The sequence below is a fragment of the Hippocampus guttulatus genome, chromosome 3 (genome assembly GCF_054856545.1).
Source record: "Hippocampus guttulatus isolate MCC_2025c chromosome 3, RoL_Hgut_1.0, whole genome shotgun sequence".
In the NCBI taxonomy this organism is placed as follows: Eukaryota; Metazoa; Chordata; class Actinopteri; order Syngnathiformes; family Syngnathidae; genus Hippocampus; species Hippocampus guttulatus.
In genome coordinates this window covers 26,212,772-26,234,270 of record NC_141263.1, presented here as the reverse complement: position 1 = coordinate 26,234,270, position 21,499 = coordinate 26,212,772, and the positions used below count along the sequence as shown (strand labels likewise).

The following is a 21,499-nucleotide window of genomic DNA, read 5'->3' as shown; positions in this document are numbered from 1 at the left end:
AATTTCATGTGAACATGGTTGAGGAAAAACACATGGGAGACATGGTGTTGTGTTGGTGTATATTTTCAACTATAATTAATTGAAAAGGTTTCAGGGCAGAATCTATCAGCTATTAACGTTGAACTCTAACGCTTTGTGAGTGTTGTGAGTGATTAATATATTTTTAGGAGTGTAAAAAAAAATGCAGCATCGCCGACTTTCATTTCATATTTTAATTACACAGTTACATTGTTCAACACAGACAATAACCTGAATTAGAATGTTTTACAGCGTCACACATCCAACAGAGCGAACAGTTAAAGAGTGGTATTAGCAACAGGGAGGAAAGCATGCAAGAAATAAATACAAATCAGAATTTAATTCCTCTGGCACAGTTTACTTCATCTAAAAAACGGCAACAGGAACTCGAAGAGAGAGAAATCAAACAAAGAAGAAAGATTTTTCAGATTTTCCGTCATCCTTCCGACAGAATTGTTTTTTTTTCCCATGTCATAGTGTATTGCACAGTACAGTATAGAATGCTGTCAGACACCCTCGTTTTCATTTTATGTAAAGGTAAAAACGGGGGATCGTCCTGAGCCATGACTTTTTTTGGGGGGAGTACACAAGTGCTTTGACCTTTAGCATATTAACCTGTGTCACAGGAAGGACTCGTTGTCACTTCTCGAGACGTCATTGGTTACCGTTAACGGTCGAGGGTGCTCCAATTGGCAACCTCCTTTTTTTTAAACTTTTTTTTTTTAACATTCTATTTGCCCAAATGAAATCCACAGTTAGATATAGTAACTGATGTCAAGCCTTCCAAGGTCATTCGCAACGGCAGAGCCCAATTAGTTTCACACAGAGTGCAGAGAAAAGAATATGACAATTGTTTGACACAACGTATCGAACACGCATATTGTCACAGTTCGGCTGCTCTTCGGGTCTGCTTGCTTTGTGTGCGAACGTAGCTTCACATCCCGCATCCGCCTCCTACTGATGCTCAAATGAGGAAAAAAAACAAACAAAAAAACACTACCGTTAAGTACAATGGAAGCAAATAGCTTTTGGTTGTATTTTGGTCATTTCTAAGTGGGCTGTTGGGTTTGGTTTGTTTCTTGGAGGGCTTCGATGCAGACAAGGGTGCACACGCGCCAACGGCGTTTGGAAAGGTGTTGCCACTGAAATGCTCTTTTTTTTCATGCCGCTATCGTTGAGAAACGCCGCACATGACACGGATACCGTCGCGACGTATTGTGAATCTCTGCCAGTCGTTTGCCTGGGGTCTTTTATTAAAGCTTGGAGGGTTTCAAGTACAAAGACGTGGAGAAAAAGGAAAAAAAAGTCGTATAAAACCACACTCTATTCACACCGGAACGCATGCTCACCATTCATTAATTTCATCTCTGCAAGGCTTTGTCACTGCGAGGATATACAAACGGTCGGCTTTCCAAAGGAGATGCTTTCATCGCCGCGGAAACACGATTCCGAATGCCCGTCGAACGTTTAAAATGGTTCGTTCGCTCTGGGCTCCTGCGCTCTGCTCTGACTGTTTGCATCTCAGACACTTTGGTTGACTGCGGCGACGCTCGAACTTTCCCCTGTCGGGTTCGGCGTCGCTACAATAGGTCAAAGCCGCTTATGGCAATGCAGGAGTACTTTGGTCTGCGCTTTTATTGGTTTCGGATGACAAATGGCAAGCGTCGGTTCGTGCCGCGTTCAGTGATATGTTTGGTTGCTGTTTCACCGACGGATCACAAAGGAGACGTCCGACGGACACGGTGGCAGTGGCAAGGCCTTTCGATACCCGAGCGGGCGATTGATTCAGCGGCGCGGGTGTGTACGTCCATGTCTGCACTCAGCCCATCTTTTCAAAGTCCAGGTGAAGCTCTCCTGGCGATTAGCTGTATGGTCTCAGGAGGTAGCAAGTGAAGAGTGCTCTGGCGTTGGCCCCCCCCCGGGTCAACGCCACATCAAAGAAGCCATTTTGTCGCGCTGACAAAAGAAATGCTACACGTGGATGCAGCAGAAGCTTGCGGCTTAGTCGCAGCGTCAGCACCAGGTCGTCACTGTGGCCCTCCGTTGGGACTTTTAAAGTGTCTTTGAGAATCAAATTTGCCCGAACGGGGGCCACGCGGCCCCCATTCTCCACTCAGCAAAAGCCCAAGGTTGCTAATCAACCGAGGGAACGCTCAAACTCTGGGTGGGAAAAGGCCATAGGATCCTCAAGTCCGACATCGTTTTTCTTTCCCTTAAATGTTTGTCATCTGTCAAGCAATTATCCCAAAAAAATAAATAAAATAAATCGAAAACCAAGGTGAGTCCAATTAACCTCTGACGTTGGCTCCACTTCATCTGAATGCCGGTTCATTGTTCAAGCCTACTTTCAAAGCTTTTGACTGCAACTGGAGGTAACAAACATACCGGAAGAGTGACGAAGAGAAATGGCGACAGAGGAACTATTCGAAATGAGCGGCGACATTTCACAGGATTCAATTGAAACAAGAAAAAAACGGAGCTAAATCAGGTGAGAACCAGACGACTGGAGTCGACGGAGCAGACCCGGGTGTCGAGGAAGTGCGTTACACTGAAAATATCCGCCCCCTCCTATTTGATGAGAATCAACACTTCTCATACCTCTTGACGATGTGACCGATTTTTTTGCCTTCGCTTCGTTCATTCAAGCCGGATTGGTGTGTTTCTGGAAGTCATGCAGTTCACGCACACTTGATCTGTCAGAATGTACTTTCCCCCCCCTACATCTACTCCGCAGAAGAAACGCATTTGAATTACCTATGAAAAACAAAACAAAAACAATCATAATAATAATAAAATAAAAAGGAGTCATTGATACATTGGAGAAACAAACGTACTGTGAGAAAATCATATTCTGGACATTAAACTTTAAAGGTTTCTGTTATTTGGCAAACACATTTTTGGACCTCTTTAAATACTATGTACATTCACATTAAGTTACCAATGTTACTTTTAAATATATTTATATGTATCTATATTATATGACACCCTACGGGCAGTTGCTGAGGTTCCATTCAGTAGCTGAATTCTCTTCATATTGCACCTCCGTCCTCTCACTGTCTTACAATGCGAGCGATACAAAATATTCTACAAGAGGGGTTTCGTCTCATCCATGTCGATACAACAAATCAAACAATGAGGACAATGTGGGGGGGGGGGGGGGGGCTTCCTCTCAGAGACAATCGTCCTTGCCCGGACCCCGCCCGCCGTCCGTTCCCCGTGATAAGGAAAAGGAAAGCTAGCAAAAGAAAATTTCCCGGATGACACACAAAGTCATGTGTACGTGAGCGACAATAGACGATTGAAAACCAAAAAAAAAAAAAATGCAAAGAGGAGCAATATCTACAAGCGGGTTCCATTCCCTTTCCCGTGCTGTCCTGCTCTGGTGTGAATTCCAAAGCGGGCTGGGGTGGCGGTGGGCCGACTCGAGTCAAGTGGTCGGGCCAAATTTTTTTTGCGACATGTGGGGTGGAAGGGAGGTAGAAAAAAGAGGAGAGTCTGCACCGCCCTTCTCTTGGCTGCGTTCGTCGTGCTTTGGAAAAGAAAAAGGTGTGTGAAGGTCAAGGTAAATATCACCTCACCGCTGAAGATTCAAAAATAAACATCGCAAACAATGCTCACGCGTGTTCTGCTTGGACGCTCCGACAGATGGAGGTTTTTGGTAGCTACATTGTCGTGTATGGAACTTGATCTCCATTGAAGTCCGCGTAGCTGTTCCGCCCCGCCCCCTCTTTTGTTTTTTTGTTGTTGTTTTTTTGCTTCCCATTGTCACACGAATCTCATTGGGGTGAGGCCTCGGTCCGTTTCACCGAGTCGTTCACAGCGTTGTCCGTGCGTTCACGAGTCCGGGCCGTCACTGAAGCAGTTGCTGAAGTCTCGTCCGCGGCGCAGAAGGCAGCGACAGAGCCGAGGCCGACTGGCGCTCCCGCAGGCCCGCCTCTCGCTCTCTTTCTCCCACGGGCCCGCCTTTTCTGCTGAGGAGGTGATGTTGCTTTGCGTTTGGTTAGGAGTGCTTCTCTTTATCGCTTACGCACTTTGGCAGTGTAATACAAAGGTTTGGATCAGGTTGTTTTTCATCTTTGAATTCATTTGGGTTCACAATGGTTTCGAGAGGTGAGTCCGGCGTAGATATTTTTTTTTTTCTTGGCTCGCTAGCAAGGTAGTTAGCAGTTTAAAACTCATTTCGTTTCATGTCATTACGATGGTGATCGACGTCAGTCTCATCACTTTTTTTTTTCTTCTCTCTCTCAATTCGAATATTTGGACTGTTCTTTGTTTTCCCCTTAAAGCCAGAAAGAAATGTTTCATAAATACAAAGTTGTGTTTCTGAGGAACGGCATCGCAGGTTTTTCCCCTTCGCTCGTTGTCTTTGAAGAAAAAACAAACACAAAAAAAGCTCACTATCCTTAGCTTGTTAGCATTTGGAGACTAGGAGAAGATCAGGACTGTCAGTGCCTATAACAGCTCCGGGTGCTCTCGTCGGAGCGAAATTATGATGACGTTGAAGTGCTAATTGATCTCGTCACCCCCCGAGTCTTAACAGAGCCCTTAAGAGCGCCAGTCAAGTCTCCGGGTACCCACCAAACACGATGATATGTTACCGTCACTTGTCCTTGTGCTTTTCAACAGTTACACGACACTGAATCCCAAAGCCGCGATATTTGTAATCATGGTCGCAAAAGACGGACTTCGGTTATCAGAACTTGGGGGGGGAACAAAGGGCTAAATTGTGGGAGGAGGACAGGGGTCATATGTGAGATGAAGATTCCTCCGTTTGGTTTTGTGTGGAGCGTGGCCACTGTCATAACAGGAAACAGGAACACAATTCAGCGGGATGTGGCATCGAGTAGTGCGGGTGTGGCTGGAGTGGTGGACCGAGAGGCGCTACTCGAACTGCTCTCCTTGGGGCTGGCCGACATGCTGCCGCTCTGGCCCGCCGCCGCCGCGAGACCGCTCTGGCCCGCCAGCGACAGCGGACCCGGAGGGGTGCTCTCTGAGTGCGTAGGGGGTGCGCTGGACGCCGAAGACGGGGAGGGGGTGCCAAGAGGAACACCGCTGCCCCCTGGCAGACCTTGCAGGCCCTGACCACAGACATGGTGGTGCCTCTCCCAGTCTTTGTGTTGGCAGAACGAGCCGCAGTAGCGAGCCGTGTTGCAGCCGCTGCACGTTTCGCTGGCTTTCCTCCCGCAGTTCCAGCAACTCTGGTGAGACAGTGGGAAGACAGACGGTTGATAAAAATAAGTCTTTTTTGGTCTCCGAGACATGACACAGTTATGTGTGCGCGCGTGTGTGTGTGTTTGTTTGCAATTTGATTTATGGCTTTCCTGCTAAATCTATTTACACGCTGGATCCATTTGAGGTTCGCTCCGGTTTGAGTCACCAGCAGGTGGTGGTCATCTGCTCAGGAATGGACTCAGTCTGGCACCCTGCTCTTACCATCTGGGTCTGTCTGCCATTATTATCCAAACAACTGGGCTGCTTCTGCAGCGATGATGGCACCATGGTGGTGCGAGTAACCTAGAGCCAAGAGCTGTTAGCTGAATGTCAGAGGCTGATAAAACGCTGGTGTGAACTGCCGGTTAGTGATAATGTAGCGTTGAAGAACACCGGGAGCCGGCCTCGATCCCACTTCAAGCTTATGAGATCAGACCAAAAATAATTCAAGTTAAAAAAAAAAAAAGATAAAAAAAGTGGTACCTTGGCCTTGCAATTTGAATTTGTACCGCGGCCAAACTCATAACTGAGTTAACTTTAAATATCAAAGCAAGGCTTGAAACTGGCGGTTTCGCATCGCAGTCAGCGAAGCAGAATTTGCATTTTCCGCCTCATCAAAACAAAAAAGTGAGAAGCAACTGCCTCGATCAGGGATGTCCAACTCATTTCACATGGTGGGCCACATACGGCCTCAGGAGATGTCAAGTGGGCCAGACCATTAAAATGATACCATACTCTGCTATAAATAACCAAAATAATATGTCGCTCCTTTGTTTTGGTCTAAAGAAGCACAAGAACATTAAGAAAATGTTGAAATTTAATGAACGTATCTTTTACAAAACATTTCACAAAGCACCTTAGATTTTAAATGTGCAATTTACTGATTGTACAAAGGCACAAAACTTGAACAAGTAATTGGTGTTGAAAAATATAATAACGCACTTTCAGATGAAACGAGATTTATAAAGAAAGGAATTTTTAAACCATTTACACATATGCATATAAAAACTAAATTTAATCCCTGCCTACACCTTACAAACTAAGGAGAGTGCTCTTAAATGTGTAAAGAAGAAAGTATGCACAGGTTCCCGATAGCGTCTGCTGTGTTGGGTCTGTCTCAGTGACAAGACTGAGACTGCTGTTGTCTTCTTCTCTGATCAAAACAATGTTGTCTTCTACTCTGATCAAAACAGTGTGTGCCCTAGCGGATACTCCCCGAATTGCACCTTATTCATAATATTCATTCCGTGTCTTTTATGCGTTTTTTTTTTTCACTTTTAAATGATTCTGCGGGCCTGATCGAACCTACTTGGGAACCGGTTCTGGCCCGCAGGACGTATGTTTGACACCACTGGCCTCGATGGACCCAAAAGGCTTTCACTGAGCTGGACGCATGGATGTTAAACTTGATGCAATTTATGCCTTAGCAGAGAGCTAGCAGCAAGCTTGCTACTGCTGCGGCTAAACAAGTAACATTTTCACAAAGGGATGATGATGACGAACGATAGAAATGACATGCTCATTGCGAAGCTAACCTAAGATTGACACTGTTGCTGCGTTTAACACGGGAATAATGTGCGAGAGTCCACTCTTCACAGGCGTCTGGTTGGAACCACATTAAAGTGGAGAGCATCCAATTCTGAACCGCAAAACAGCAGGCATTTTAGGAAGTGTCTAGACTTTGGAGGGGGGAAAAAAAAAATCATCCAGAACTGGAAACAAAATAAGTTCTGTTTACGATGTATATTAGCCAGGAGTAGTGGCCTATAAAGTTAAAATCATCTTAACATTGGTTCAAATATTAATGATCTCACCAGTTATTATTAGTTTGTTTTGACTTTTGATGTCTGCGCAATAAATCAATTTAGCTTTGCTTTGAGGCAAGAAAATACATGATGTGAATGAAACAAATAAAAACTGGTGATTATAAAAAAGAAAAGTAATTATCCATTTATTATATTGTCATCTTTTTATTCACAAAACCCTTGCTACGGGTCCTTGGGATTAACCTGCAAAAAAACTGCTCCCCAAAATTAGAATCTCAAATGATGTCGTTGACTCTTAAAACGAATATTTAGAGCCTTGCAAAGTAATGTTTCCGAATGAAATGAATTGAAATTCAATCAATTGGTTTCAGCCCTACAAAACCAATACTTTTTGGCTGAGTTTTATTCAGTAAAAATTGCTCTGCATTTTATCAAAACACAATCAGACGGATAGTCTTTAAATCCTAAATGATGTTTGTTTTTTGTTTTTTTTGGACAAGCCAGAAAATGACGACTGTGGACCCGAGCTGTGTCCCTTTAAAGGGGGCGTGGCTTTGTGGGTGACAGAAGGAACACGGCCGAATTGTCTTGTGCCTCGACGTCAGTTATTCGTTTTAGCCGAAAGTTTGTTTTTGTAGATTTGACTTTCGTGTTCAATAAACGGCTGAAAGTGAATCGTCAACCCTCCGCTCCTTTTTTTTTTTTTGTTCCACATCACTTGTATTTGAAGCCCACTTGTGATTCAAATTTTAGCTCGCACAACAAAGCAAAAAAAGTTGACCGAGTGAAGTTAAAAAAAAACAAAAACAAAAAACAATTCTGTAAATTGGGGCATTTCTATTTCTAGAACGGAAAGCGTCATCTGGCAAAGGTGAAGCTGTTGTTGTCTGTGATACTCACTTCACTGGAGTCCTCCTGCTGGTTGATGACTGTTAGCGCGTCCTCGGAGGCTTGCCTCTTGGCCTCAGCCAGGGCCCTCTCCATTTTCGAGCGTTCTGCCGAAATCATCTCGTGAGCTTTTCTCTCAGCGTCTGACACGGCCTTCTGCAGCTCCGACATCGCTTGTCGCTTGACTTCGTTCACGGCTTCCTCTGAGAGGGCGAAAAAAAAAAATGGGAGGAAGAAAAGGGACGCGTTAGACTGAGCCTCCGCCTGTTCGGCCATCATTTATTGAAGTTCTTTAAGCTGCTTTTTGGTTGTATCCTGGCTCACAGATGCACGCCATCCTCGATTTAAAAGTTGATGCCAGAAAGTGGAAACATCCAGACAGTCAGTGATGAATTCCAACACAATCTGGACTCGGAGCGGAGAACAGCAGATGCCTCCAAAGTTTTGTCACCAGCTTGGCTGTTCAGCCGCCATCATGGGATTCCCTTTCTGCCTGATTGTCCTTCTGTCATCTGGATGGTTCAGTGACAAATCCTCCGGCACGAAGCAACCTCAATAAACTCCCAGCGTCTTCACTACGATGTTTCCAGAGTGTACACCGATCGTTGTGTAGGTTTTGGTGCACTTCCAGGAGATATCGAACAATAAAGTGGAGGTTTTTTTTTGTTTTTTTTTTACATGAGACCGTTTGGGTACGATACTTGGACAAATCATCACCTATACGTCCCCATGAAAGACGTTTCAGGTGGGTCTACGCTTCCAGGGCAATGGCAAGAGTTTGGGGAATGCCTTCTTTTTGGGTGAGAACAGTTTGCGGCGGAAGTGCCCGCCTGCCATTTCACAGATCACTGATTTACAAGAAAAGCACTCCCACTCTTTGCGTGTGGTGTCGGTGTTGCACTTCTGTCTTTCATTATTAGCTTCAGAATATCCAAAGAAATATATCGTAGCCGTTTTCCTCCTCTTGGTGGGTATATGCAAACGGCGTGCCAAAAACACATTTTGGTGGTCTGAGCGACAAGATGCGAATTCCTCCATCATGTAACATATTTTCAGCGATGAAAGATTCCAACTCGGCCATCTGCGGCTGTTGCACGAAAGACGCACAGACACACACACAAAAAAAAAAAAGGCTCCCCGGCGTCATCTCAACGGCAAAGTTGCTCTCGACACCGCTACTTTTTTATTTTTTTTTATTTTTTAAGAGCTACGAGCCGTTGCTTCCCCACACGACCCCCACCCCACATCGTTTTGCACGTGGACATGCATACGGTATCGTCATTTGCATGCGGCTTGGATGCCATTCACGTCAACGCGTCGGGCGCGTCGCAGTCCTACGCCGCATCCTCCGTCTTCATTTCTCCTCCTATTTCCTTTTCCTTTCACCCCCCCCCCCCCCCACACCCCCCTCCTTTTATTCTCTCCCCTCAAGCATTATCTGTATTATCTCAATCTCAATTATCAGGCCTAATGTATGCACCACCAAGATAAGTTTGCAAATTTAATTAATTCTTATCAAGGAGAGTACATAGCAGATGCTCGGGCAATTAGCACTTAATGAAAAACACGCGGGCGGCAATATTAACGTTATAATTCCACAGGGATTTGCTAAGTCTTTCCACAGAGTAGATTTGTTTTTGTTTTTTTGGTCTCAAAATCACAGCAGTCTCTCAAGCTGAACCCGATCAGAGAAAACAGCACATGTCTGCTTTTAATTGAAAGGGAGAGAGGCAGACCACTTGGCTGCACACACTCCCGCGCAAACACACACTGAAGGTAAGATGCCGTGAGCGAGGGATGTTACTCACCCTGCTTGTTTTGGAGGTGCTTTAGTGCTGGCGAAAGCGGGATGCTTGTAGTACCTGTATGAAAAACAACTGCAGTTAAAATTGCTTTTTTTTTTTTTTCTGCTGGTGAAAATGCAGTGCAATATTTTGCCAACAGTAGCAGCATCTTCAAGATACGGAGTGTCACTACTGCCCCTCCAAAAAATCTTTTTGACAAGGGTGGGAAGTGGTTGGAGCTAAATGAATCCAAGGGCTGGCTCTAATTGAACATGAATGCGTCCGTTTTGGAGTGATTTTTTTTTATTTTTTTTAAATATAAGGGGGAGTAGGAATGTGAGATTGTAGTTGGACTATGGAGTCACTGTTCTGTGCTGCTGTGGCATGCCTCGGGCCAGGTGACTGCATTTTCACTGCGGCTTAACTGCAGTGGCCTTTCATAGCGGTTACAGATGGAGGACATTTCGCCAGATTTCTACAGAGGGCTTTCAATCCTCCGGCCTCGTGGACCGATGACTGAAAGGCCTCTGTCCTTTCTGTCTGGAGCCACGTTTCCACCAAATTGTACCGTACAGATCTATGTTTTTTTTTGTTGTTGTTTTTTTTTCTCAACAAAAAAAAAAGGGAAAAGTAACATTTTTGTTTTCCTTTTGGTTTGTGGACTGAGATGCTAGTTTGACTTTGTCAAGCTACAGCTACATTTGTTAGCGTGACGTCACAAGAGGGATCCTGAGAGGCTCTTACCAGCTTTTCTCCAGATTTCCTCCGGCAGGTATCCCGACGGAGGTCTGTGTAGAAAGTCTCTGTGGATCTCTGAAACACACGAAGGCACCCAATCACTAATGCGCGCTCGCATTGCGCATGCACACGTTGTAGACGCCACCGTACTTTTGTCCTCATAACGTATGTGTGCGGAACAATCCTGACACATAACTTAAACATAAACTCTCTTCCTATGCTTCCAGTCAGTCCCCGGCCCGCATCGTCAAACGGGCCCCGAGCTCGCTACGAGTGTTTTGCCGTGCCAAACGTCCCCTTGCGTGTGTGTTTGTCTACCTGTCTGTCTGCCTGTCTGCCTGTCAGCGGCGGAAGAAGCTCCTTTGGGCAGTGCCTCACTGCTGCTAGCTGCGTTGGAGGAGGAGTTGTGATGAGGAAGAGGAGGAGGAGGAGGAGGAAGGCAGTGCTGTCCATTGCTCCCACCTTTTTTCATCTCCTCCACGTCGCTGTAGCGCCGTATCCAATGGTTCATCTCCTCCCGATCCGCCTCCTGGCAGCGTCGCAGCACGGTCAGAGAGCGGCGCGTCTTCTCGACCATGTCCATGATGCAGTTCAGGAGCTGACGGGAACACAAATTGGTGTTCAGTCTAGACTTGAAGGTTAACCATCATGAATTGGAACAATTGGATATCGTTTTATTTTGAAACACGACACATGGAGACCGAAAGCGCTGAACTGTTCAACTTGCAATGTCTCCTCTTAAATGCCGTTCCGACAGCGTGGCGAAGTCGCTTTTGTGTTCCAGCACGAGCGTGCACAGAATCCAGACATTTTGGCCACTTCCAAAAACGGGGGATGAACTCAAACAGAGACTGTGAGCCATTCCCAGATTGGAAAAATTGTTAAAACGCAACCGGCGGCCACATTTTTCGGACATCCATCCCATTTTCTGATCCCTTTATCCTCACAAGGGTCGCGGGAGGTGCTGGAGCCTATCCCAGCTGTCTTCAGGCAGTCGGCGAGGGACGCCCTGAACCGCTTGCCAGCCAATTAAGAGTGATCCATTAACCTGCCATGCATGTTTTTGGAATGTGGGAGGAAACCAAAGTACCCGGAGAAAACCCACACAGGCACGGGGAGAACATGCAAACTGCACACAGGGTGGCCGGAGCCGGGATTGAACCCACAACCTGTGCACTGTGAGGTTGACGCGCTAACCACTCGACCACCGGGCCGCCTGGACTATAAGTCGCATGTTTTTTGTTTGTTTTTTAAAATTTTGCTTAGATTGGCACCCAAAATGCTCCGTTCCTTAAACGTGTCGACTTTCTGTGCATTGCCACCACCTTCACCACCATTTGTCTACTGTCAAAAGCGTACAAGAAGAGGATGATTTGGAAAATGCGAGATCCAGCTCTTCTCTTCTCTGTCTGTTTTTTTTTTCCCCCCTCCGGTAAATTGCTCCCAAAACGTGTGACTTCAACTCTTCTTCATGATGTATTATTATTATTTTTTGGACTTAAATACGGTCTGCATTTTCTTCCATTTTTCAGTTCCAGTGGACGTAACGGTCATTTGCTCGGTTCCTCGGACAAGACAATTTGCAAGTTTCACTGCGTTGTTGTTTATGTGCTAGTTTGTGAATTTGAATTCGTCCGAGCGTTGCAGTAATAACGCAACAGCTGGGCTACAGATGAAAAGGTTGAACTGATTTCTTCCACCCTTCTGCTCGATTCGCTGCCAACTCACCAGATTTTCTTTTAGCTCTTACCAACGTCGCCGCCCTTCTGCGCTCAACGAAATGGCTTTAATATGTTCAGCATTCGCCCCTTTGCATTATCCGCGTTCTCCGTTGTTGCCTTGCTCGTTCCCCGGCGCCGTTCGTCGCTCTCCGCCTCGTCCCTTCCTTCTCAGTAAGCTATATTTATTTCAGCAAAGTGTTTCTAATTTGGCAGGGGTCCAGGCCTGGCCGGTTCTCTCCATGACTGCAGCTCTTGTCTCAGCTGCTCGGCCCAGCTGGAGCCGCTCTCTGCTGGGTCCCGAGCTCCATCTGGGGCCCTATTTCTTTGTGTGAGCGTGTACTGTATGTGTGTCTGGTCGACGTGTGCAAAAATGCCTTCCTGAAGCTGAAGTGTTTTCAAACCCGTGAACAAAGCAGCGCGCTCGACATTAAAAACGGCGACGGCACCGATGCCTACATTATCAAGGTGCTTCCATTCTTCTGCCCATTCTCGATCTGTGAGACGGTGGTCGATCACTTCCTCCTGGCGGGCTCCGTGCACTGCTGTGACAGAAAGACGGGCGACATCAAGAACAACACGGAAGGATAAAAAAATGTTGAATTGACTTCAACGAAATGGTCTAAAAATACAGTCTTCTACATCCGGATACATTTTGGGGACAAAGACTCTGGATCCAGATGATTTTATTTTTTACATCCAATTGACGAGATCAATTGAGGAAAATTCAACAGATTTTTTTTTTTCCCAGTCAATATCAGGCATGGACAACGATCTGTGAACTCAAAGTCACTGGGAATTGAGTCAACATCTCAACAACTGTGAGCTAACCAGCTATCTGGACAAATGTCTTGCAGGATCTGTCCATGCCTCCAGGAACCGGAGGGAGGAGCTTAAAGAAAAGGTTTTCCACACGAAACACCCCTTAATCTAATGCTGGAATAGAAACAGTACGGGGGGAGGGAGATATCATTTGGCTAATCCTGATTGTTGCCTGAATATAAATATTTGCTATTTTGTATTTTCTGCAATGTTTGCATTTGTGTTAAACAGTTCATTAATCGTCGCTCGGGGCAGGAGACTGAGTGGCCTTTTCTCCACGTCGCCTCCATATTGGCATGCTCGTAAGCACTCCGGGGGACAGTTTGGCTGAGAATGCAAGTCTTTCTTTTCGCGCGAAGCAGTCGGAAGGCATATATAGTTGCCACAGTTGTAGCAGCACATGGGTATGTAAGGCTGTGGGCTTTATATAGCCGCACGGATTAACGCGGCGGATCGACAACTGCTCATTGTTCCGAACATACGCCCCGCTTTCATGCGCCCCCGCTAAGTTTGAGCCTATAACGTGTCCTGCCGGGGTCAGCCGGTCATCAATGACGGGCCCGCCCGGTAGGCGCCCTACCTGTATGTCGGTGTCTGTCTCGGCCGTCTCTGTGTTCGTTATGCCTGTAAGCGTCTCTGTATTGGTGCGCCAGCGCCATGTCCTCCAAGCGGTAGTGCTGAGGGCCCATTTGGGGGTTCTGCGGGTGGGGCAGGCCATTGGGAGGGTGCGTCGGGAGCCCGTTGGGAGGCGGGTGAGCAGGGAGGCCGGTACTGGGACTGAAGCGCTGGCTGGGGCTGATGGTGCAGGGCCTTTTAGCAAGGTGCTCGGGGTGCAAGCCATCTCTCTCTGAAGAAGAGTCTTTGGTCCTGGGGAGGGGAGGGAAGCATGAAAACATTCAACTTGATATACACGTCAAGGCGGAGGGCGGACGAGTGAATCGTCGTAAGAAAAAGTTGCTCACATAGGCAGTCGGCGTTCCCATTAACATAGGAGACAAAACGATGTTGATGCGTACCCGCGTGAGTGTTTGAATTGTTTGAAAAGTAATTGCGGTGTGAATTGGGAGCATTGATTATTTGCTGTACGTTCTCGAAAACACTTGCGCGTTAATGAAACACGCAAAGAGCGCTGAAGTGATTGTGCGCACATAAAAGCGCGAAGTGTTTTGTCAGCTGTCGCACTGACGTTTGGAATGAGAAGGTGTCTTACAAAGCGGGATTCTTTTGTTCGCTTGCCAATATGTAATTGCGTGACACGGACTGACAACACGTCTCCGGCCGTGTTTTTATCACAGGCCTGAAATGACAGGATTTAAAAAAATAATAATTACAATAAAATAAGAACTGAATACGGCTCCTCTTGTGTAAATAGTACTGGAGTTGTAGCGACACACCTCCTTCTAAGCGGCAAAGCCTATCCTAGCAGTAAAAAAATAAAAATAAAATAAAATAAAAAAGGTCTTCGTAGTGTGATGACTATGGAAACATGTAATAAACATGTAATAACTACACTGCCTGGTTAAATTACTGTCTCTCTGACAGACAGATTTTTTTTTCAATGTCATTAGAGTGTGAAGGTCATTTTCTGATTTACGCTGATCAAAAGACACTCCGACCAAGATAATAATAATAATAATAATAATACATTTTATTTATAAGCGCCTTTCAAGACATCCAAGGACACTTTACAATAACAAAAAACACAAAACAAGATCTCCGCTATATCAACAAAACATATTCAACAACGCCAATGTCAAATATTATCTCCCGTGGAATAAAATGAACAAAGGGCAGCTTTAGTCCAGCTCGAAGGAAAAGGTCACACGCGCACATCGACATCCTGCAGGCTTTCCGCTTTCAAGTTCATCCATATCGTTACCAAATTCCGACTGTGGCCAGCCATGCAATTTCTCCGCGATTTTGCGGCTGCTTCCCGTGCTGACGCTTTTTCGTTCGAACGTGAACTCTTGTCAATCCTGTAAATTCGACAACTCGCATGTGGCTCCGAGAAACACGCTCGCCCGCGCAGCACAAGCATGTTTTCCCGTGGAGAGCGGCTTGTTGTTCAGTTACAGCGAGGCAGCGCCGCTGCGGAGCTCCGGCGCAGCTGTATGCCATATGTCTGCAACAAAGCCAAGTCGAAGCGTACGCCCTGCGTCTCAAGCGTTTAATCTGAATATCCCTCGGCCTGCCTCGAAGATTGCAACGATTCCTCATGCTCCCGCCTCGCTTCGGCTCGGCCCGCAATATGAACTAAATACGGTGCGTGTGACAGATGTTTTCGAGGCACTGTGGATGAGTTGTTTAAGTGTGCGTGCGTGCGTGCGTGTGAGCAAGGATGTTTTCCAGCCATCTGGTCAGTTTAAAGGGGAGTGTTGATATTAATCTTTTTTAGCGAGATGGTACTAGCCAGGATAGAAAATCAGTCAAAGGCCAACGAATGCTTCATGGCCGCATGTATTTTGAGCACGCCGGCAATACTCGTACACATCCTCGGCTCTGGCAACGGACAAATCATACGAACAGCTGGCACGGCGAAGGCCCTGCCCCTGCCTGAGCACGCCTCAGCCCCCACACACCCCACCCCCACTCACTCCACTGAGCCAGGCCTGCTGCGCGCAAGGCAAGAGGTCGGGAGGCGGAGGTGTGTGGATTACAGTCCCGTCCAAACCACCTCCCCTCACCCTACGGAGGATGTGTTCAGTGTTACGGTCAGCACATCACCATCTGGACACATCCCTGACATATGGACAGCTGCTGGGAGCCTGCGGGTCATGCAGTTAGAGGGGTAAAGGAGATGGAGGAAGTCGGGGAATAGGAGATGCGGAGTAAAGAGATTGATCGGGGTGTGGGGGGGGGGGGGGTTGGGAGTATCGGTTAATTGACATCCTCCACGGAGTAAACAAAAGCAAAATCCTGGGCAATTTTTTATGCATTTGTTTATTTATTTATTTGGGGGGTGCGGGGTGGGGGTGAACCATAGGTTCTTCTCCTGCTTCTCTCTTTTAATACCTTCCGAGCTGCTCTCCTAGCGGACGGCTGGCAGTGGCAGCCTGGCATCAGTGTGGCCCAGACGTCCACCTCGCCACAAAGTAAAAAAAAAAAAAAGCCTCCCGCTGACTTCTGAAATCGTTCATTCCTGACACTCCACCTCTGTGGGAATATGTGCGATTGAGCGCTTTTACCTGTCGGGGGTCCTCCTCTTGCCATGCTCATTCATCTCCAACATGATCTCCGAGGAATCCAGAGGTGAGCTGGCATTGGCGTCCAGGAGAAGCTGCTCGTGTTGGGCCAGGTATTGTGCTGGAGTCTGTTTGGCCAGCCTGGCACAGTGCAGCAACTCCCTCTGCAGCAGGGGCAGGTTTGCCTGCAAAGTAGACCCAAAAAATAAAAAAAATTGAATAAAATAAAATGAAACCACTCATTCGAGTGAGAAGAAAACAACAAAAAAAAAAGTGCAGAGAGGAGAACCAAGCTGGAAACCGAAACGTGGAGAGTGACTAAATGCTAGATAAGGCAGTGCAAAAGTGAAATGAGAGGGAGTGATGGATGAAGAGACACAATGAGATAAGACAGATCTCTTGACACATTCCTCTGCCATGCGTCTCCCTCGGAGGTGTGTATTGTGTATGTGTATAAGTGCTGTCAAATAACTCTCAAAGACCTGTCTGCTTGATAAAACACAGACCGCCGCAATGTCCCAGATGTGGAGGACGGCCGCCCACAAGCATTCTTTTTGTCTGGACGTTCGACTAAATAGTCTACCGTGTAAGTATGAATACCTACACCGCGAGGTCAACCTCCCAGGTTCGATCAGGGCGCCCACAAAGAGTCATGACCCAACTTGATTGTCAGACCGAAATCTATTTCGCTGATGCGCCAATCGGGCCAAACTCCTTTTGCAAACTGCACCGGTTTTTATCCGTCGCGGTAGATGTTGATGCAGTGTCAATACGTGATGTAGTTCAATAGGTTTGGGACAGAAGGAGGCTGAAAGATCTCGTTGGTGGAGACATAGACGAGCGCTGTACTGTAATGTATGAAGAAGATGTGGCATGCAGGGGCATCGAATCCAGGGCAGAGCTAAATATATTGCATCCAAACAGTCGCACACCTGCGCAGACGAGTGCGCGCGCTATATTTACCTTCAGGAAGGGAATGACGAAAGGCCTCAGAGGAAAGTTGGTAGCTTCGTGAAGTTTGGAATGAAATTCTTCAATGGTGAGTGTCGAGTTCTGTGGAAGATGAAAACAAAGGTTCCGGGAACGGATGCGATCATACTGGCAAAATATAAGCGGAGAAGTAAACATTTTTTTTATTGCCTTGTAATTTTACACATCAGACTCTTCATTCGGCAAATTGGAACATATCTACAACCTGACACGAAAACCACGAAAATTCCCTTTGTGCACTTCAAAAAAAAAAAAGACCAAAATATCAATACGATGTAGGTTAGCTGTAAACCAATCTATAACTACAATAATTAAAAAAGTGAAAAAAAAGTGGATTTTATTTTTTTTTCCTTTTATGAACAAATTTGATGACGTAAGTGTCCAGTGTGTTTGTAACGCCTTCGCCTATTTTGGGGAAATTGACCACAAACTTACCACCAGCCCCAGCACAAGGCTACGCACTCGCTCTCCAATCTCAGGCGAGATGTCGTTGCCAAACTGCTGCAACGTCGTCAGGAAGCGCTTCAGCTTGCAGAGCTGCCGGGCGCCGCACGCCGGCGGGAGCTGTTGATTGGACAACGAGGATGTCGACGACATGGCCGGCCCGTTGCTGAAGCCGTTCGGAGTGGACGGGGCGCCGTTCAATGATGTGGGAGAGTGGCTGCTCCCGTTTAGCACTGCGGACAGACAGAAGGGAGAGACAACGGGAATTAGGTCAGCGGCGTCTGAGAGACCTGAGGGGCATCCACTACATCTGGGTGGGGGGTGGGGGGGGGGGCAAGATGGGACGATGACGCGCTTACGCCGCATCCCGCCGATGGAAGAGTACACATCACGCAGCCTGCGACGCATTCATGTTTATCGTCGTCATCTTGTGTGTTTTCATGCAAACTTCAGCTGTCTCACAAGTGCTGCCACTCCACTCCCGTCTCCCGCCACCTGCTCTCGCGTCAGTCTATTTCGCCCCCCTCCCGTTCCCTCCAACGCTCCCACCCACCGACTCGCTCACTAGGACACAACTATAAGAGGAACTTGTAAATGAGGTGCCAAAAATAGTCCCGGGGCCTTGCGTTACTTTTATTCCGGTGGCAGGTGTGTCGCTAAATGTGGCGGCGCACATGTCCGCCGTCTGAAAACAGATTTGCAGCCTTTGAGTTTCGGAACGGCAACGTCGGATGTGAACATTGATCAGTGCGACAGCCCATTTTACTCGTGGGGACCTTCCGAACAGGCAAAACTTGTTTTCTGGTTTTACTGACCTGTTGACAAGTGAAAGAACGTGGCCTGACATTTGCTATATCGGGAAGAAAGTAGCCTCCCCACAGCAACGGCAGCCTGACCGATGCCCTCTGCCCTGCCACCCCCTCCGACCAGCTGGCGAGCAACGCGGGCACACGTGCGCGCGCACGCGAATGCTGCAGCCGCTCTCCTCACACGTGCACTCAGAGACACTTGTCAACAGCAAGGGCATTTAGCTCGACAAAAGACACGCCCACCGAGGAGCACACTCCACGCTCAAGTAGCGTCGACACTTGGCCACCAGAACTGTTCCGAAGCGCACATTCCGGAGGATCCCTCGACACGAGTGCGTTCGAGACCTATGAGGGACCGATGGCGAGGCCGTCCGTGCACATGACGCGGCTCTTTCGTGCTCCGACCCGGCCGTGCCTCAGTGCGCAAAACAAGGTCCATAAATGCACGCTTGGATAACTGTAGAGTGGGAGAACTTGAAAGGCGTGACTTCAGTTCCGTCAATGACCTAAATAGGATGAACCAGAACTGAGATGGTGAGCCGCAGGTAAATAAATAAATCTCTGCTTAATGATGTGGGGCGCTCGTAAGGCAGAGATCGTCACAGCAAACATCTCTGGTCTGTATAATTACATTTTCTCTCCTGGCTTCATCACATCAATCATGCACTTAAAGTGAGCAGCATTGCTGAGATGGTATCTTAAATACAAAGCCAAGGCTGAAAAGATCTGTGCGAGGAATTTCTTTTTAGTTCTTCTCTCCACATAGGGAACTTTATATTCGCTATAATACATTCAAATTGGGGGAGATGAGATGAACACGCTGCCCTTAGACGACCTGCTTGTGAATGACCACAGCCTTGATCGTCATGATGTACGATGACCTAATATCACTGCGTAGCAGAAATTTACCTTGCTGGTGTTTCTTAAAGAACTTGCTTCAAGTTATTTCAAGCCAATTATAAAGTGAGAATAGTGCTTCTTGATCATTTCTTTAAAATTGTGATGGCGCAAGCCTCGTTTGACCCATTTGAGGGATTTGGCAGACCGCTCTGCACCACGATGGCCGTTCTGGCAGAAGAAGGGCATTTTCTTTGACATGCATTTGGTGGCTGGAAGGCGACTCAACTTTTCAACCTGCTGGAACCAAGTCTAGCTATTGGCCCAGGCAGACATAAAATATGTGATGAATGTCATTGTATTTCATCCCTAAATGGAATTATAACAATCATAATAGAAAATGATCATCTTAATATTTTTTTTTTCCAAGTGTCCACTCAACTCATTCAGTACCAGCCAATTCTAGACCGAGTCTGAAAAGACGTTTATACACGTCTTTGGGAGTGAATGAGTTAACCAGTCTGTGAACTTGACATCATCCGCCTGGTGAGGTCTGCTTGCAGTTCCATGTCAATGTACTTTGCGACTTCCTGCATGCATCGCTGAGGTGCCGGAGCCTATCCCAGCTGTCTTCAGGCAGTAGGCGGAGGGCACCCTGAACTGGTTGTCAGCCAATCACACAGTGATGAACAACCATCCGCACTCACACTCACACCGAGGGACAATTTCGAGTGTTCAATCAGCCTGCCATGCATGTTTTTGGAATGTGGGGGGAAATCGGAGTACCCGGAGAAAACCCACGCAGGCCCGAGGAGAACATTCAAACTCCACACAGGGAAGCCGCAGCTGGAATTGAACCCGGTACCTCTGCACTGTGAGGTCAATGCGGTAACCACTCGGCCCACCGGGCCGCCCTTCCATGAACTACTGTATGTAAAAAGTTGCTTGAGTCCAGTTTGTTCTTGCACATACTTAATTTATTGCTTGCTAATGTGGTCCCTGAGCATGAAGCAAAAACATAACAAAACCCAAATAGCTCCTGAACTGTGAGCGATTCCAAATAGACACATGAACGATATTTAAGGTATTATTTACAAAATTAGAGAAGAATATTTTTTTACTTGATTTACTGGTGGTGGGGGTGAAAGAAGCATTACGACTGGTTGCTTGGTTGACTGCCGGGGGTGGAGGAGGCATGGTTGGTGGGGTGGACCTGGGCTGGCTTTTCACATCCGCAGGTGAATCTGGCATTGTTCCAACCTTCTGCACTCTGCTACCTGGCAACAAGAAAAAAAAAAAAGAATCCGAGAGAACAAACGTCAAGGTGGAGCATTAGCGTGAAAAAAAAAAAAAATACAAACCATCAAAACAAAAACATGTTAAAAAAGCACTGACATTGTCACCTGGGAGCCAAGTTTCCGAAGAACACAAGCCCCATCAAAACAGCCGAAGCGAATCAATGCGCGGTGTGGAAATGGCCTCAAATGTGTATTGTGTCTCTGTTGGTTTTAGAAACACAGGCCTGGGAGACATACAGTAACACCTGCTCACCCACTCAGCTGCTGCTGACTGAGAACCAACCCCCCCGCCTTCCGACCACCGCCAACCCTTCACTCTCCTTCACACACACCGTGTAGCTCTGACATCCCAATCAGTGCCCCTTCCAATCTAACCTATGGCACTCGCACACAAGCGCACACACCCGCGCGCACACCCGCGCGCTCTCCTGCGCGGCTGTCCCCTCTCGTCCGCGCTTCGGACGGCCAACTTGACGGCCAGTGACAAGTGCAGCTGGATCTGCTGCTGTCCATCATTGGGGGACTGACTTTCAGGAGGAGATCCATCCCGCTAGCGGAGGCTCCGCTCTCCTCTGCCAGGACCAAACAAGGCAAGAGCGAGCTGGCTCGTGTCGAGCAAATAGACGGCACGGCCGTACACCGGAGAGGAAAAGTGGATGCGGGTGGATGGGGCGGGGGGCTCTTTTTGGATGCCTGTAGTCTACAAACATCCACACATCATTCAAATATGCCAACGAGGAGAATGTTTTCAGCACCGTCATTTTGTTTGTGTGTTCATGATGCAATCATGACTTGAGCAACTTTATTGATTGCCAACAAACGTTGTAGAGGGGTCGGGCCAAGTATTTAATCATGCAGATAGCTGATTTTCTCACCTTTTGATAAAACTGCACGATTCTCTATCATTTCACTTCTGGTCCCCGCGAATAATGCACGGATCGTCGGGGGAGAGTAATTATGAAGCTGTACATTTTGCTGCTGTCGTCCAAATAAG

At 47.1% G+C, this 21,499-nt stretch overlaps 1 protein-coding gene across 7 annotated transcripts in view; it reads right to left on the bottom strand.

Annotated features, from left to right (window-relative positions):
- Nucleotides 1–197: 197 nt before the first annotated feature.
- cbfa2t3 (CBFA2/RUNX1 partner transcriptional co-repressor 3) overlaps nucleotides 198–21,499 on the bottom strand; it is a 45,174-nt gene continuing 23,872 nt past the window's right edge. For 4 of the 7 annotated variants that reach the window (XM_086107722.1, XM_086107723.1, XM_086107727.1 and 1 more), the window contains 11 exons: nucleotides 20,329–20,484; nucleotides 17,553–17,794; nucleotides 17,091–17,180; nucleotides 16,131–16,312; nucleotides 13,526–13,812; nucleotides 12,583–12,668; nucleotides 10,724–11,003; nucleotides 10,412–10,480; nucleotides 9,692–9,745; nucleotides 7,896–8,086; nucleotides 198–5,216 (listed from right to left, as the gene is read on the bottom strand). In XM_086107722.1, the coding sequence (XP_085963848.1) occupies nucleotides 4,842–5,216; nucleotides 7,896–8,086; nucleotides 9,692–9,745; nucleotides 10,412–10,480; nucleotides 10,724–11,003; nucleotides 12,583–12,668; nucleotides 13,526–13,812; nucleotides 16,131–16,312; nucleotides 17,091–17,180; nucleotides 17,553–17,794; nucleotides 20,329–20,484 (2,012 nt within the window). In that variant the 3' untranslated portion in view covers nucleotides 198–4,841. The remainder of the gene's footprint in view (nucleotides 5,217–7,895; nucleotides 8,087–9,691; nucleotides 9,746–10,411; nucleotides 10,481–10,723; nucleotides 11,004–12,582; nucleotides 12,669–13,525; nucleotides 13,813–16,130; nucleotides 16,313–17,090; nucleotides 17,181–17,552; nucleotides 17,795–20,328; nucleotides 20,485–21,499) is intronic. The other 3 variants (XR_015100526.1, XM_086107725.1, XM_086107724.1) reach the window with 3 other exon arrangements.